Genomic DNA, 15,742 nt, shown 5'->3' with positions numbered 1-15,742 from the left:
AAGAGATTCGCAGTTTCGCACTATATAATTTGGTGAGTTGTGTTTCCGTACTTTCATCCAGTAGCAGTGACGTAGTTATTTGACAAAGTTAACCTTCCAAAATGAGGACTAACGTTTATGAATTTATTACCAAATGAGTATAGTCTGTACACTAAACTGAAAAAGTAAAACAATAATGAACAAAAGGGCATGAATGTAAAATCGCAATGAAAACGCACACACATACACACAGTAAGAGAAGAGAGAGAGGACTTAGTTCGCAATACCCCGAAAGGCGAAAGCCCCAAAAACAGAATTCCCAACTTCTCTCTTTCTTTTCTTTCTTTCTTTCTTTCAGCGCCATGGCTGGGGCGGAGCAGCCATTAAAGAAACGGAAGCTATACGAACAGCTCAAAGAACCCTCACCTCCGGCGCTGTCTTCACCGCCGCTGCTGCCTCCGGCTGCTCAGCCACCTCAACCGGCGCCTCCGCCAACGCCGCCGCAGATATCACAGGATGAAGTTGTCCTGCGGAGGAGGAACCAGGAAGAGATCCGGAATGTTTATGAATGCTACAATCGAATTAAATTCTGCATCGCACAGAAAGATACGCGCCTCACGTCTGACCTCGAACGAGCCTACGCCTCCCTCGTCACTGCCTCCAGTGGTACAATTTTTATTTATTTATTTATTTATTTATTTTATGTATTTCAGTTCTGCCCCTATTTCACTGCTCTTACTGTTTTCTCTATAAATCCTCTTTCTCCCTGTTAATTTTTAACTCCAATTATTATTTTAGGTGAGTGATTTTCTTTTTCAAAGCTGATGAGGTAAAGTTTAAATGGAGTTTTATTTGATGTTTTTCATCTTTTCTCTCCTTTAGCTTTTGTGCATTTGGTTCACATACTAAGCACATTATATACTTGACTTACTCAAAGCTGGCACTGAAGAATAAAATGCTTAGTTATTAGAAAGTAAGAGTCTTTTGGATGTTTCCTAGGGTTTTATCCTTGGTAACAGAACTGTATAGAACCAAGGATTGGGTTAACTACTTTTTCTCGAAACAAAAGTGGGATAAAAATATATGCAAAATTTTGGCTTTAGGCTAGCAATAAGGACTGTGAAGTAGATATTTTGAGGTAGCCTGTCATATGTACACATTTGATATGCTATGTGCTCTATGCTTGTGCTATACTGTTATTTGAAGCTGGTTTATATCACATGAGATAAGATTGCATGACATGATGTATTTGAGTTGTCCTTGTTCAAGCGGTGCTGGTGTAAGTGCAAAGATAAATACTGCATAATACCTAGCTAGGCTGCTAGGGTAACAATATAATTAAGATGAAATGTAGTATCTAGAATTTTTCCCACCTGCATCCCCTGATGCACTTAATTGTTTTTAGCAGAGTGGATTTGCAGTAAATATCTTGACTCGTCAATGAAGTTCTAAAATCAGTTTTTTTTTTTTTTTTTTTTTTTTTTTTTTTTTTTTTTTTTTTTTTTTTGGCTTCAAAGGTTGCAGTAGCGTACAGCGTCTCACAGCTGAGTTTATTCCCAAATATGCATCATATTGCCCATCTGCTCTTGGATCTGCTGCCAAGGTTTTAATCAATATGCATAATTGGAGTTTGGCAGTGATCAGTAGAGGTGAAGATGCAGATGGTGTTGCACTTGACACTGCTAAAGCCTGCATTTTTGGCCTAGCTGATATCTGTGTAAGTGCTGCAGCTGCTGCACCAATGTCATCAGTTATTCAGGGCATCTGCACCACAGTGTTTCGTGATGCAGTGACCTTCTTCATATCCTCCTTTGAAGGGAAGAATATCTTCCAGATTGTTGATAAAGAAATCCTAAAAACTGATGATGTTTTGGATTCGTTTTCCCAGTACCAGCAAAAAATTTTAGCTTTGGATGATTCCGTCTTGCTCAAATTATCAAAATTCCGTGCTCTAAGTCTTCTTAGAATTTTCTTTACATGCTCTAAAAATTCAATTGCAACATGCTTTGAGCTCTTTGACTCTACTGCAGCAGAGGAGACCCACAAAGAAGGATATTACTTTCTAAGGCAGTTAACAGACAGATTTGATGAAACTTTATCCTGCTCTTCGAAGGTTGAATGCAATGGATCAATACCATCTACGTCTTCCATGAACACAAGCTGCAGTGGCAATGATTCCAATGATGATGGTTCTGCAAGAGGGGGTAAAAATACCTTAAAACATGCAAAAGCAGTTCCCAGAAACTGCTTACTGGGCCTGGTAATACTCAATTTCTACCTTCATTAGAACCATCTTATGGGCATTTGCTCCTTTGCTCTCCAGCACTTGCAGACAGAAAATTATCAGCCTATAAGACTTGTGTGTTAGATTAAAGATGATTCTTGCATTCTGACACATCTATCTTATCATTTCTTACCTTTGTTACAACCATCTTATGGGCATTTTGTTCCTTTGCCATCCAACACTTGCTGACAGAAAATGAATCGGACTAGTGGCTGCAGTTAGAGATTAAATATTGATTCTTGCATTCTCACACATCTATCTTATCATTTCTCACCTTTGTTACAACCATCTTACGGGGTGTTTTGCTCATTTGCTGACAGAAAATGCATTGAACAAATGACTGTGTGATAGACTTTTTCTTTCAGCTTTATGTGTATTTTGCAGTTATATGGTTGGCTGTACACACACACACACACACACACACACACACACACGTACATGTGTGTGTGTGTATTAAATTTTTCGTGTTTTAGAGTAGATCTCAACAATCCCAACTTTCAAGTTCCTCTACAACTTCATTAACAAGTACTATAACATTAGCAAAAGTGTACACACCACAAATCATCTTGAACGTACTTATATCTGCCAATAGGTATCTAGAAGAAATGCTACTTCTATTTTTTGTGTGAAAGTGTTTCTACATCTCTTTTATCAGTAAAAAATCAATGTCACCCTTGAGCACTCTTTGGATTTTTTGATCTGAGAATTTTGAATTTAAGTATTGTAATATGTTGACTTCTTTTGGTTGCTATTGAACTTTGTGTATACTGAAATAGTGAAATTACACTAGATTGGTTTTAATGGCCTCTGCTGACAAGGTGTCATCTTTGGCTATGTTTATACAGGTTCTAAACAACGATCAATCATTAAAAAATTGGGTCATTTCTAGGTATAAGAAGTTAAGTAAGTCAGGATTTTCTGAAGTTGTCTCAGTAATTACATCTATCCTGGATGAAGTTTTTGACTCTTTTTTGGATCAAGTTAAGGCAGAGGATGTTAAGGAAGAAAGTGAGGATGATTTGTGTTCAAGAGAGTATGCTGATCAGTTTTCTCTTCCCAGAGTCTGTAGTCAAGGGCAGACTTCTGAGGTTTCTAGAAGTGTAACAGGTTCTCAATTAGCAGATTGTCGTTCAAATATTAATAATTTTGGGTCTAGGTCCATGGTTGTTGATTCCAATGAGCAAGGGGATTTAGCATATAATAGGCCTTCCAGATCAGGGGAATTGTTAAATCAACAAATTCCTTCACCCAGAACGAGACCAATGTACCTGAGAAGTTGCAGTTTCGATAGTGGAAGCTGTAGTTCTCCAACAGAGAAAAATCTTATTCCAAACATGGATCATCCACTACCTGCATTGAGAACTTCCAGTGGAGTTGCGGTTGGCTCTACTCCATCCCCTAGACAGAATTTGCCACTACACCAACCTTCAACAAATCAGGTGACTTGGTTCTGTGACGGTGACCCAGCAGCTTTGGATATATATCCTGCTTCAAAACATCTCTGGCTGGGTTCTTTGGATCCTGGTGTATCTGAAGGACTTCTTAGACATCAGTTTGAGAAGTTTGGTCCATTGAACAATTTTTCATACTTTCCCCTAAAAGGGTTTGCCTTGGTTGAGTTTAGGAACATTAGGGATGCTGTTAAAGCCAGGGAACTCATGCGAAGAAGTTCTCCTTGGGGCACTGCCCTTAGCATTAAATTCTTGGATGCGGGATATGGAACTAGGGGTGCTATAAATGGTGTTGCAGTTGGTTCTAGTTGTCATGTTTACATTGGAAATGTTCAAAACCAATGGGTAAAGGATGAGATCATCCATGAACTAAGGAAAGTAATTTATAAGGGCCCTGTCATGGTTACTGATCTCAGCAGCGAAGTTGCATTGCTAATGGAATTTGAAACACCTGAGGAGGCTGCCATGGCAATGAATCATCTTAGGCAATGCCGTAATTCAAAGAATAGCTCTCCTCGACCACAAAATGTAGGTCCAGTGAACGTCACTATGCGTGTAGATGGTTCAAGGCTGGTTTCCACCTCCTCTGTCAATAATATGATTGTGCCATCCCATGCTCAGACTATGGTTGAGCAACAGCCCAATGCCCGCACAAGGTTGTAAAATCTTTCTGTGCTTTGGTAATACTGTTTGGAAAGAATATCATTATAAACAAAGGTTATTTGATTGAGAACTAATGTCTTTATCAACATTCCAATCTCCAAATGGTAAACTATCATTTTTCCTAGATATTATTTAGCTATTTTTGATCTTGCAATCAAACAGGAAGGTTCTATTCCCTGGCTGATAGCTTTTCCAACACACCCATTTTAATTTTGTTAGCCATCTTTGGTTTTGCAGTCAAGTCAACATGTTCTATACTGACTGATAGGAGGATATATGTCAATGGGCACTTCTTTGTTATTTGAACCAGATGCATAATCTCTGCAAATAATCTTCCAAAGAATCTTAGTACCTATGCTTATCCTGTTTTATGTGATCACAAATGTTATTGCTATTGACACTTGTGTCAAGAAATGTTTTCTTAAACAAACACATCCCAAACCCCCATCAAAAGTTAAGCTATGTATAATCAAGGAGTCTAATAGCTATGTTCTTTCTGCTTTTTGAGCAGTCAACCTGGGTTGCATCATGTTCCTGTTTCTGCAAAGCCTGATAATGGTTTTCTGGAGCATACCTCTCCTAGAATGAAGCCAGAGCATGGGGCTATGACAGCCAGTGGACATCATGGGTTTCAGTCAAACTGGAGACCTATTGTGTGCCAAGGAATGCCTGAAGTTGGAGCCGGTGAATCTGACAAAATGGCTGTTGATCCTTCCCATCGAGGTACTATTTCATTTCATTATTCAACTCATGGTTTTCCATCGATATAAGGTACTTACAATGTCTAGGTCATCGGTATTAATTTCAGGTGGTAGCATTTCTGACAGTGGTGATCCGATGTGGGTATATGGGAAATCTGAAAGAGAGCTCCAATCTGGAGCAGGAGCCATTTCATGCATACCTCCACCAACTCAAGGACCTGCTATGGGACCATCAATGTCCATTCAGGGACCTCCTGCTGCACCACAACCTGTTCAAACACCTCCAGTAGCACCACCACAGCCAGGTCAAGCACTTCCATTTGCGCCCCCACAAGTGGCTCTAGGGCCTCCAGTTGGTCCACCACAGCCAATTCATACACATCTAGTACCACCACCACCACAGCCAATTCATCCACCTACTGTTGGACCATCACAGCCAATTCAAACACCTCCTTTCATACGACCTGTTTACTTTACTCCAACTGGTTGGGATGCACATGCTTTGAACCATAGCATGCCTCCAAATCCTACTTCATCCAGTGTAATGCCTAGTAGTATTCATCACAATGCAATTGCACCGCCATATCTGCCTGCTTCTGTGACTCCCATTGCTCAGATACAAGCAAGCTCAATGCCACCATTCAGTCATACGTTCTACATGAACAATCGCCCTCCTTTGACATCTTTCCCTGCCCCACAGCCTGAACTGACGCCTCCATTTACTACACAGCCTATGTTGCAGCCTCCATTACCTTCATCCCCACCTCATCCACCTTATCCAGCGCCACCTATTGCTCCTCCTCCACCTAGTTCCCCACCTCCTCCCCCTCCACCATCAGAATCTTCCAATTCAGAGAATTTGAGGCAATGTCCACAGCATCAATGGCAGGGAACCTTGAATAAAAGTGGGGTTCATTACTGCAAAATATATGCACAGAGGGTGGATTCTGGTATCTGCAAGTATTCAAGTGCTGTTGCTGAACCAACTGAGTAAGGAATTGGGATCTTTTGATATTGCAACTGATTCACAAAGGGATTGTGTTCTTACCATATTTTATTTGCCTTTTGTTTCCAATATATGCAGATGGCCTGCAAAGTTAGATATGACAAAACGCACAGATTTTCAGCATGTCATGTCTACATTTTCTAATACTCCGATTAACAAAGTGAGTTAATAATACTGGAAACCAATTCTTATTCTGTTTCACATCTCTTATTTCTTTTCTTGTTGTTAGAAGGACAAAGTAATGCTTTTAGATTTAGGAATTTAGCACTCTAGCATTTCATTTCTAGATTAGTTCATTTTCTAGCTAACTTGTAATTCATTTTTCTAGTTTTAGTGTCTTAGACTAGTTAGATTTTTTAATTGGATTAGGAATTTTTCATGCCATTGACAACAGGGTGTGTATTGAAATACAAAAATGCAGAATTAGTTTATTGATAAGCAAATTGCTTTTCTTTATCTTTGCCTTTTTTTGGGGGGGGGGGGGGGGGGGGTGGTGGGGGTTGGTCAAGAATTGGGTCCTAGTGCTTTTGTGAATTTCTTTTCCTTGGAAGGATCACATCTTCATTTCGCCTGCACCAGATCTACAGATTCACTGGGAGAGAATAATGGTAATATAGGTGCTTAGATAGTTTTAAAATTAACCTCTCATACTATTGAAGGAACCTTTTTGTTATGCTTCAAGTCTTCTTGCCATGATGAGATACAGTTCAGTAGCTTAGATGTGGCACTAGGGACTAGGGTTGAACTTTTAAATAATCTATTTGATTAATGCTTTTCAGAAAGCATTTGAAGAGGGATGTGGACATATGTTAAAGGGAAAAATGAAACGATTGGTTGAAAGAACTAAGAGCCATGAAATTTTATGATCATCCTGTAATAGTCATGCCAGTTGTTTTTCACAAATAAGCCTTACTATCTTAGCAAAATTGGATTATTTCAAGAAGTGGAGCATTAATAGAACTTGATTATGGGGTGTTTGGTTTGCTTGAAATTTTTTTCCAAGGAACTAGAATTCCTAAAAGTGGAGGAAAATTTAATTATGCTTTGTTTGGTTCATAGGAATTTTTGTCCAAAAGAACTTGAATCCCTCAAACATTGTTGTTAAGGCGTTGTCTAGGCGTCCGGTCGGTGGAGACCGGTCGCCTAACGAGCTCGCCTCGCCTTAAACAAAAAAAATCCCCACTAATACATAGTTGACTCTCCCCCTCCCAGCCTCGCCTTAGTGGTTGTTTACTTTGTTTTATGATAGGTTATGGCTTAAAATGAAAATAACCCCAATTATGATCCATCAACGGATCCTAAAAGGAAGGCTAAATCTAAGACCCATGTTGAAAATGCTAAATTATTGCATAATTTAGTACTTATTGTTGAGATTTGAGAATATGTTTATATGCTAAAATGTTAATTTATGAATTAACAGTTTAACACACACACACACGGATATATATATATATATATATATATATATATATATATATATATATATATATATATATATATATATATATATATATATATATATATCCTCATTGCCTAGGCGACTAGGCAGTCGGTGGCACCTTGCCTTGAAATTCCGCCTTAACAACAATACCCTCAAATATGTGGAAAATATTTTCTTTAGTCATCTTATATATATATATATATATATATATATATATATATATATATATATATATATATATATATATATATATATATATATATATATATATATATATATATATATATATATATATATATATATATATATATATATATATTTTTTTTTTTTTTTTTTCTCATGGCATTTGGGAACAAAGTTCAACCTATCATCACCAAACTACCCTCATATGACTTGATTGTATTGAGCATAATTTGGAGATGAAAGTTATTAAATAATGCTATAATATATATTATATTATTATAATTTATAATAAAATATATAATTATAATATTTTAATTTATAAATTATTAGTATTACTTTTATTATCATTATTATTGTGTAGGGGCTAACTGTTCTTTATAGTTTATACTTATTACTCCTTACAACTCTAAACCCAAATGGAATCAATATTCCTAGTAATTTCTTTTCCACGAACCAAACAATGGAATCAAATTTTCCAGTAAGTTTTTTACCATGGAATTTAAATTCCTTTCCTCAATTATTTTCCACAAACCAAACAGGGTGGTCACTGAGGCACTGACTGTTTCACTTTTTCCAATTGCTAAGAGACATGCACAAGAAGGAAAGTCCTGCTTTGCTTAGTGAAATATGCTGAGCTGGTGGGGATTACTTGATAATATTTATGTCTGCAGTTTATGGTTAATATAGTCGAAGGGGAAGCCGCTAGTTACTGATTACGTTGTGCTTGTATCGTATCTTTTGTGTTTTGAATGAGCTTTAAGAACTGGTTTTACTTGCGAATATGTCCCCCATTTATCTGACTTACTGATTCTGAATACAATACAGAGAGAGATATGCTGGTTGCTTCCTACTTGTCAAGAGGACCATAAGGGGGTAAGTTAATCTCTGCTCTTATATTTTTGGTTTTCCTTTTGTAGTTATGCGTAACTGTCACTGGCATATATAATAACCTTTTTTTTTTTTTGAAAGGGAGGCATATATAATAACTTAATATAAGCCTTGTGTTCCAAAATAATTGTTGTTGTTTACCAAGCATTAAAGCCAGGCATTTAAGCATTCTTTTAAAATATTATGAGTTTTCAGCACTCTTCCCTCTATAGTTTTGGTTTTGCCTCTTTTGCACATTATCATCTATAGTTCAAATACCCATCCATACCTTGTCATTTTTGAAACATTGCAATTTAAACTTGTTTTGGCCAAATTTTCTAATAACTTTTCACCCTTAATTTTCTTGAGCTTTTATATTTTTTTGAATTAATTTTCTTATAACAATTATTAGTTCAACCATTTTACACATCTCCACCTAAGAAAATAACTAAAAGTAATTTCTCTAAGCCACTAAGCACACATTTTATGTTAAGTGCTTAATATTATGTTATATGGTGCCTAATTCCACATTGATGATGAATTTAATCAGCTTTGAATTGTATAATGTATAAATGTATATATATATATATATTTAAATCATTTTTAAAAAGAAGGCTGAGTGATACTGAGCATTGTCCTTATTCTATAATTTTTGGATTCATCAAGTTCTAGGCATTAAAAGACATTTTTTGCTAAAATGTACAAAATAGTTTTCCACTAAAATTAACTAAGATCAAATTAATTCAAAAATATGATCATGGGAATTATTTGTTTAGTAGTTGCAACTGTTTAAGCTTATTAGTAGATTTCTTTGAAATTTAATAAACTAAGAGGTGGATTATCAGTGGTAGGTGAAGACTGTTGGAGAGAAGTAAATATTTGTTTGGTATATGGTATCAATAACAATTAAAAAGTGTATGGAAACTTTTAAGGTGAAATTTAGTTGAAAACTAGCTGAAACTATAGATGGTAAAATGCCAAACCCCTATATATTCTAATACATGGTCTCAGGAAATTGGCAATAAAGTATGGATTATGGAATGACCTGTAAAGTGCATTTCTTTTTCTCCATGGATCAATAGCATGAGTTATGTTCTAGTACAGAACTTAGGCTTTAACATTTTGTCTAAATGTCAATCTCGATACATTTCTGTTATATATGGAGAGGTGTAAGTGATAAGATATTGTTACTTGTCCAGTTTCAGGATTTTGTTTCATACTTGCAACAAAGGGAATGTGCCGGTGTCATTAAAATGCCAGCCGTAAAATCTATGTGGGCGAGACTTCTTTTCATTCTTCCGCAGTCTTCAGAGACCTGCTCCATGCTTTCTCTCGAGCCCAACCCATTCCCTTGCCTCATCGGTTTGGTCTTGCCTAAAGAAATGAACTTTGAATGGGTGTGATATGATTGGTGCATCTCAGAATTTACCATGGGAAGAGAGTTTAGGTACACCACCTATATCAGCAAACCTTTCATTTCATCTAACACTTAAACTGACAATCGATTGAAATGGAATTGCTAACGAGGTTAAAACTCGCAACTCTGCTCTGCAAGTAGTAGTTGGCGGTGCCATTCAAGGTGCAAGGCGAGGTAAATAGCATTCCGACTTTAGAGATCCTGACATAGTTAGAACGACTGACCAATTTTGTTTGTAAATATATGCCTGCCGTGATCCACTTTGGTTAGGAAACTATCTTCCTGTAATGTGGGTTGTATCTAGGATTTATTTCGTCATGAAGAAATGTTAGACTATAGAACTATAAACAATTTTGAGAGTTAACGCTGTCTTCTTTATTTGCTCTGCTTTTCTAGAACTGTACAAGGTACTCAATATAACGGACATCAGTTTTGGGGATTGTCTGAAAACTCTGAATCTGTACAAATTCACAGCAGACATTAGACGTTAAAAATGTAAGTTTCAATTATCATATGCCACTTTTGTTCTGTAAATTTTTTCTTTTCCCTTTCTCCCAGGCCCCCCAGACTCCTGCAACTTCTGTGTAGTCACCATAATTTTTTGTCCTGCAAAGACAGCAGATGATAACACTAAAACAATGACAACCTTGTACTAAGTGAATGAGTAATGACTATATATCTTGCAATTATGACATACTTTACCTTCTAGTCTAGTGAAATAAAGACAGTTCAAGGTGACCCAGTAGATCGAAAGATGACTTTTATAGGGTTCCATCATGTTAAAGATCTCTGCAAGCTAAATAAAAAGAGTTCAAGGTAACCCAATAGATCGAAAGAATTCTTGTAGGGTTATATCATGTTAAAGAGCTCTGCAAGTAAAATAAAAATAGTTCAAGGTAACCTAGTAAGTTGAAAGATCGATTCTTATGGGGCGTCATGTTGAGAGTTCTACAAGCGTGATCTGGACCGAATGAAAAAAAAAAAAAAAGTTCAAGGTAGAGAGGGGACATAGGAGTAATCTACCTTTTCAGTTCCCAGGATAGATGTTCATCAATGGATGCCTATTTTTGTGAAGAAGACAGAGACCTGGTGAGTCTGCTGTTAATCCACTACAAGAAGTTGTACTTGTAATGCTTTTTTTTTTTTTTTTTTTTTTTTTTTTTAAACAAACGATTTATGTGTAAAATATTACAGTACTATGTACATGGTAGATGTAGTGGGAAATATATATTCGATATTTGCATGATCTGCCTTGGGGCATTTTTGGTAAATATATTTTTATTTTCCATTTCAATATATTTCTGTTAGTTAATTTTCTTTTTTTGAAAGGTGGCCAATAAGGCATATATTAAAGGTACTCAGAAATAGAGTCTGGAGGGACATCGTCCGAATACATAATCGTAGAAGAATTAAATGCAGTAGCCGCTAGACTATGTGCTAAATAGTTCTCTGATCTAGGAATAAAATTAACTGAACAATAATCAAAAGAAATAATGCATGCTCTACAAGCATCAATGGCATAGCCAACGTAAGTCCGAACAGTGATAGCTTGATTTGTCAAATACTGTTGCAGGGTCAAACAATCCGTGAGTATGTGTACTGAGCGCTCTCCACGATTCCATAACCAAGACAAGGCTTCCTTACATGCTATTGCTTCAGCCATAAGCGGGGACAGACAATCTGACAAGGGTGCACTGAATGCCGATACATATCCCCCTTCCTCGTCGAACAAAACCGCGCCAACCGTAGCCCTTCCTGTAGCTGGCATGAATCCAGCATCGACATAGCATCTCCGTCTCGGCTCGGCAGGCTCGTTCCGTGCGCCCTCTTGGGCGATCCCCATAGCAGTCACGGCATTTGCCGTGTTGTAGTGCTGCTGCTGCCGTGTCACGGCAGTGGCAGTAGCACTGCTTTGTGCGGCAGCCCCTTGGTCCGTTTGTGGGTGGGTGTGGTGGACTCTTTGCCATGCAAGTGCGGTTGCTTCGGCCAAGGCTAACACTTTTCGTGGTCGCGGTAGACACGCATCCCATACCGCTCCGTTCCTGGCTCTCCAAATATGATATAATATTGCAGCTGCGTGAACAATTTGGTTAGTGTCTAAAATATTTAATAGCTCACTAAACCAAGTATGAAAAACATTTGTTGCTATCATGGGGATTGGAAGGTGAGATTGAGCCCAAATGGAACTTGCATAACCACATGTTACTAAAGCATGCATTGTGTCTTCATCTATTATTCCACACATAGCACATGTTGGTTGGATTTCCACCCTCTTTATAATCAAATTCGTTGTAGTAGGGAGGATACCACTCAAAGCCTTCCACAAGAATGTCTTCCATTTGGGGGGAACTTTTAATTTCCATAGGCGTAACCAATTATGCGTGCCTGTATTATCATTGAGATCTCCCACAACTACTTTGTAGCCACTCTTAACAGTATAATTACCTCCCTGATCACCATGCCAATACCACATATCCTCATAGTCCGGTGATACTGGAATCCTTTTTATCCTAGCCACATCCGTAGGAATAAAAATATCTGCCAAAATATCCGGATCCCAGGTTTGTGTCTCATGATCAATTAATCCCAACACTGCTGCATTATTTAAATATGGGGGCTTATCAGTATGAACCATTGGGTCGTGTTCATCTTGTAACCATGGGTGGTCCCAGATTAGAGTTGTCTTTCCATTTCCAATTCTGCGCCTCGTTCCGCTACAAATCAGGCTCTGAGCTGCCATTATACTACGCCAACAGAAACTGGGGTTATTTCCTACTTTGGCATCATAAAAGGTCCCTTTTGGGTAATATCTCGCTCTGTAAACTCGTGAGACCAGAGAGTCAGGTTTTGTTAACAAGCGCCATGCCTGTTTGCCCAGCATTGCTATATTAAATGCGTGCAATTCTTTAAAACCCAGGCCACCATACTTTTTTGGTATACACAATTTGTCCCATGCCTTCCAATGGATTCCTCGTTCATTCCCAGATCCCCACCAATACCGGTTCATTGTTCGCTCAATAGCTGTGCAAATCCCCATAGGTAATAAAAAGACACTCATTGAAAAGGTGGGCATTGCCTGAGCCACACTTTTCAACAAGACTTCCTTACCAGCTTGCGATAACAATTTCTTATTCCAAGATAGGATTCTTTGCCTTATCTTATCCTCAATATATGAAAAGGCTGCTTTTTTATTTCTCCCTACAAATGAGGGTAGTCCCAAATATTTTCCAAAGTTTGGTGCCTGAGTAACCCCCAGTATCTGCGCCACTTCCTCCCTACTATCATCCTGTGTGTTCTTGCTATAACATATGCTGGACTTATGATAATTTACCACTTGGCCAGATAAATTTTCATACCGTGTCAAACACTGCTTTATCGCACTTGCTTCCTGCACATTTGCTTTAAAAAATAGTAGGCTGTCATCAGCAAAGAATAGATGTGAAATAGAAGGTGCACCCCTTGCAACTCTACACCCATGAATTGCTCCCTGAATCTGTGCCTGTTGTAGCAATAAAGATAGTCCCTCTGAACAGATAATAAATAGATACGGGAATAATGGGTCTCCCTGCCTGAGTCCGCGAGATGGGATGATTGGCAAACCTCGGGTTCCATTCAGTTTGATATTATATGACACAGTAGTCACACATAACATGATTAACTCCACCCATATATTACTAAAGCCCAAAGCTGTTAACATGTTTCGTAGGAAAGGCCATTCCATACGATCATACGCTTTCGCCATATCCAGCTTTAAAGCACCCCATCCCACCTTTCCACATTGTTTTCTGTTCAGAAAGTGGCCAACCTCTGCCGCTATCAAAATATTATCTGTAATCAATCTGTCAGGTATAAATGCACTCTGTGTATCAGAAATAATATCATCCATGAGTGGCTTCATCCTGGCTGAAATCATTTTAGCCATAATTCTATAAATCACATTGCTTAGCGCTATAGGCCTGAGGTCCGTGACCCGTTCTGGATTTTTCTTCTTCGGTATTAAAACCACATCAGTATCATTCAAGTTGGCTGGGAAGGTCCGTGTATTCAAACAGTCCACAATAAAATCCGACACATCTCCTCCCACCACATCCCAGAACTGCTGATAAAAACCCGGATTCATTCCATCCGGGCCGGGTGCCTTATCCGGGAACATAGCAAACAAGGCTGTTTTCACCTCATCCTTTTCAAAGGGGCGCAATAACTCTTCATTCTGCGTGTGTGTCACCCGGGGCAAGATATTGGCATAAAAACTTTCATCCATCTGGGACTGGTTTGACGTGAAAATATCTCGATAATAATCAAAAATAGTTGTTTTCATGGCTTTTCCCTCCACCCAATCCCCATTATCATTCATAATTTTTGAAATTGTGTTTTTCTTTTTACGGTGAGAGGCATACCTGTGATAGAACTTTGTATTCGCGTCTGCCCCCTTCAGCCAGTGTTGTTTCGCCCTCTGTTTCCAAAAGGCATCCTCCTGAGCTTCTAATTGGGCCAGGCGTTCCTCCAACTGCTGATACTCAGCCAATGAATTTTGATCTGTGCGTCCCCGTAACCGCAATTGTTCCTTGCGTAGGCACCGCAATTTCTCATCAAACCTATGATATTTATCACCTCCCCATCGCAATAACTTATTACCACATAATTCGATACAGGCTTGTAAACCTCTATCTCTTCCTTCAATCCATGTCGTCTCAACCACACCCCTACAACCCTCATCATGAAGCCAGGCCATCTCAAACCGGAACCCTTTTCTCCCACCACCCGTCCTTTCCCGAAGATTCAGAATCCCAAGGAAAAGAGCAGAATGATCTGAGCGTCGGGTTAGAATGTTCAAGACACTTGCCTCTCTCACCACATCTCGCCATTCCTGCGTGACCAGCACTTTATCCAATCTTTCTTCAATCCAGTCTACTGTCCCCTCTCCTCTTTCCCAGGTAAACGGGTACCCCTGCATAGGTAATTGAGCTAGCCCACACTCATCAATAGTCTCTCCGAAGCCACGTAATAGTGCCTCTGGATGGGGATTACCCCATCGCTTCTCATACTGATATAAGAGATCATTAAAATCCCCTATAATAACCCATGGCAACTCAGAGCGATGTGATAAGGACTTGATGAATTCCCAAGAATCATTCCGTCTTTCTCTTTGCGCATAACCATAATACCCTGTCATCCTCCACTTGTCAAACCCCGGCATTGTTACCTCAATATCCACATGATTTTTAGAGTAACTCAACAGGCTTGCCGTTCCATTCGTTCTCCACAGTAAAGCTAATCCTCCCTTTGTCCCCACACTATCAACTTTAAACACACCATCGAAGCCAAGTTTCACTCGGAGCCGCTCCGCATGATCCTGGGCAACCATGGTCTCCATCAGAAATACAAAATCGGGCTTCTTACTGGACACCATGTCCACAATCTCTCGAACTGTTCGTGGATTACCCAAGCCACGACAGTTCCAACTCAACGTACTCATAATGTTGGGCGGGTCTGGGAACCAGCACCCGCCATGAACAAGTTTTTTGACACATCTGCCATGGTAATGTCCTCACCGTTACCCCGCCCTCCTCCCCCATACCCCCCTTCCCTTCTTCTCTTCGAAACCGCCTCAACCGCCTCCTCGGCCCCACCATCCACAACCGGCCCTACCCGCAGCACACCCTCCCCCACCGCACCGCCCTTTCGGCCTCCCTCCTCCCGCACCCCCTCGGCTACCCGTGGCAGTCCCCCCACTGGGACCAGCCAGCTCT

The 15,742-nt window shown here is 39.1% G+C and overlaps 2 protein-coding genes across 4 annotated transcripts; one reads left to right on the top strand and one right to left on the bottom strand.

Moving 5' to 3' along the window:
- The first annotated feature begins 256 nt into the window (after positions 1-256).
- Positions 257-10,648, top strand: LOC109149712. 3 transcript variants are annotated; one of them, XR_002048991.1, is made up of 9 exons: positions 257-645; positions 1,497-2,239; positions 3,109-4,370; positions 4,889-5,100; positions 5,186-6,068; positions 6,163-6,244; positions 8,534-8,581; positions 9,775-10,166; positions 10,389-10,648. XR_002048991.1 is itself a non-coding variant. In XM_019297648.1 (8 exons), exons 1-8 carry the CDS (start codon positions 342-344, stop codon positions 9,976-9,978), a joined length of 3,738 nt encoding a protein of 1,245 aa, XP_019153193.1. In that variant the 5' UTR covers positions 257-341; the 3' UTR covers positions 9,979-10,506. The 3 variants fall into 3 exon arrangements, 2 of the variants coding, with proteins under 2 accessions (XP_019153193.1, XP_019153194.1); XM_019297648.1 differs by having other exon boundaries at positions 9,775-10,506; XM_019297649.1 differs by lacking the exon at positions 257-645 and adding an exon at positions 791-808 and having other exon boundaries at positions 9,775-10,506.
- Positions 10,649-11,340: 692 nt separating this feature from the next.
- Positions 11,341-15,402, bottom strand: LOC109149204. The gene is made up of 3 exons (XM_019296868.1): positions 14,390-15,402; positions 12,438-14,242; positions 11,341-12,089 (listed from the first exon to the last, which is right to left on the bottom strand). Exons 1-3 carry the CDS (start codon positions 15,400-15,402, stop codon positions 11,341-11,343), a joined length of 3,567 nt encoding a protein of 1,188 aa, XP_019152413.1.
- Between the last annotated feature and the right edge of the window lie 340 nt (positions 15,403-15,742).

This window comes from Ipomoea nil, unplaced genomic scaffold, assembly GCF_001879475.1.
Source record: "Ipomoea nil cultivar Tokyo-kokei standard unplaced genomic scaffold, Asagao_1.1 scaffold2159, whole genome shotgun sequence".
NCBI lineage: Eukaryota > Viridiplantae > Streptophyta > Magnoliopsida > Solanales > Convolvulaceae > Ipomoea > Ipomoea nil.
The sequence above is the reverse complement of the archived record's forward strand: the minus strand, read 5'-3'. Positions and strand labels throughout refer to the sequence as shown.

Excerpts from the sequence above, each read along its gene's own strand:
- LOC109149204 (XM_019296868.1), bottom strand. The coding sequence starts at position 15,402 with ATGGTGTCCAGTAAGAAGCCCGATTTTGTATTTCTGATGGAGACCATG. Across the intron at positions 14,243-14,389 it reads AATACAAAGTTCTATCACAG|TTTTTATGCCAATATCTTGC; the intron begins GTATGCCTCTCA and ends GATGGATGAAAG. Across the intron at positions 12,090-12,437 it reads TTGGCATGGTGATCAGGGAG|ACACTAACCAAATTGTTCAC; the intron begins GTAATTATACTG and ends TAAATATTTTAG.
- LOC109149712 (XM_019297648.1), top strand. The coding sequence starts at position 342 with ATGGCTGGGGCGGAGCAGCCATTAAAGAAACGGAAGCTATACGAACAG. Across the intron at positions 2,240-3,108 it reads GAAACTGCTTACTGGGCCTG|GTTCTAAACAACGATCAATC; the intron begins GTAATACTCAAT and ends ATGTTTATACAG. Across the intron at positions 4,371-4,888 it reads CAGCCCAATGCCCGCACAAG|TCAACCTGGGTTGCATCATG; the intron begins GTTGTAAAATCT and ends CTTTTTGAGCAG.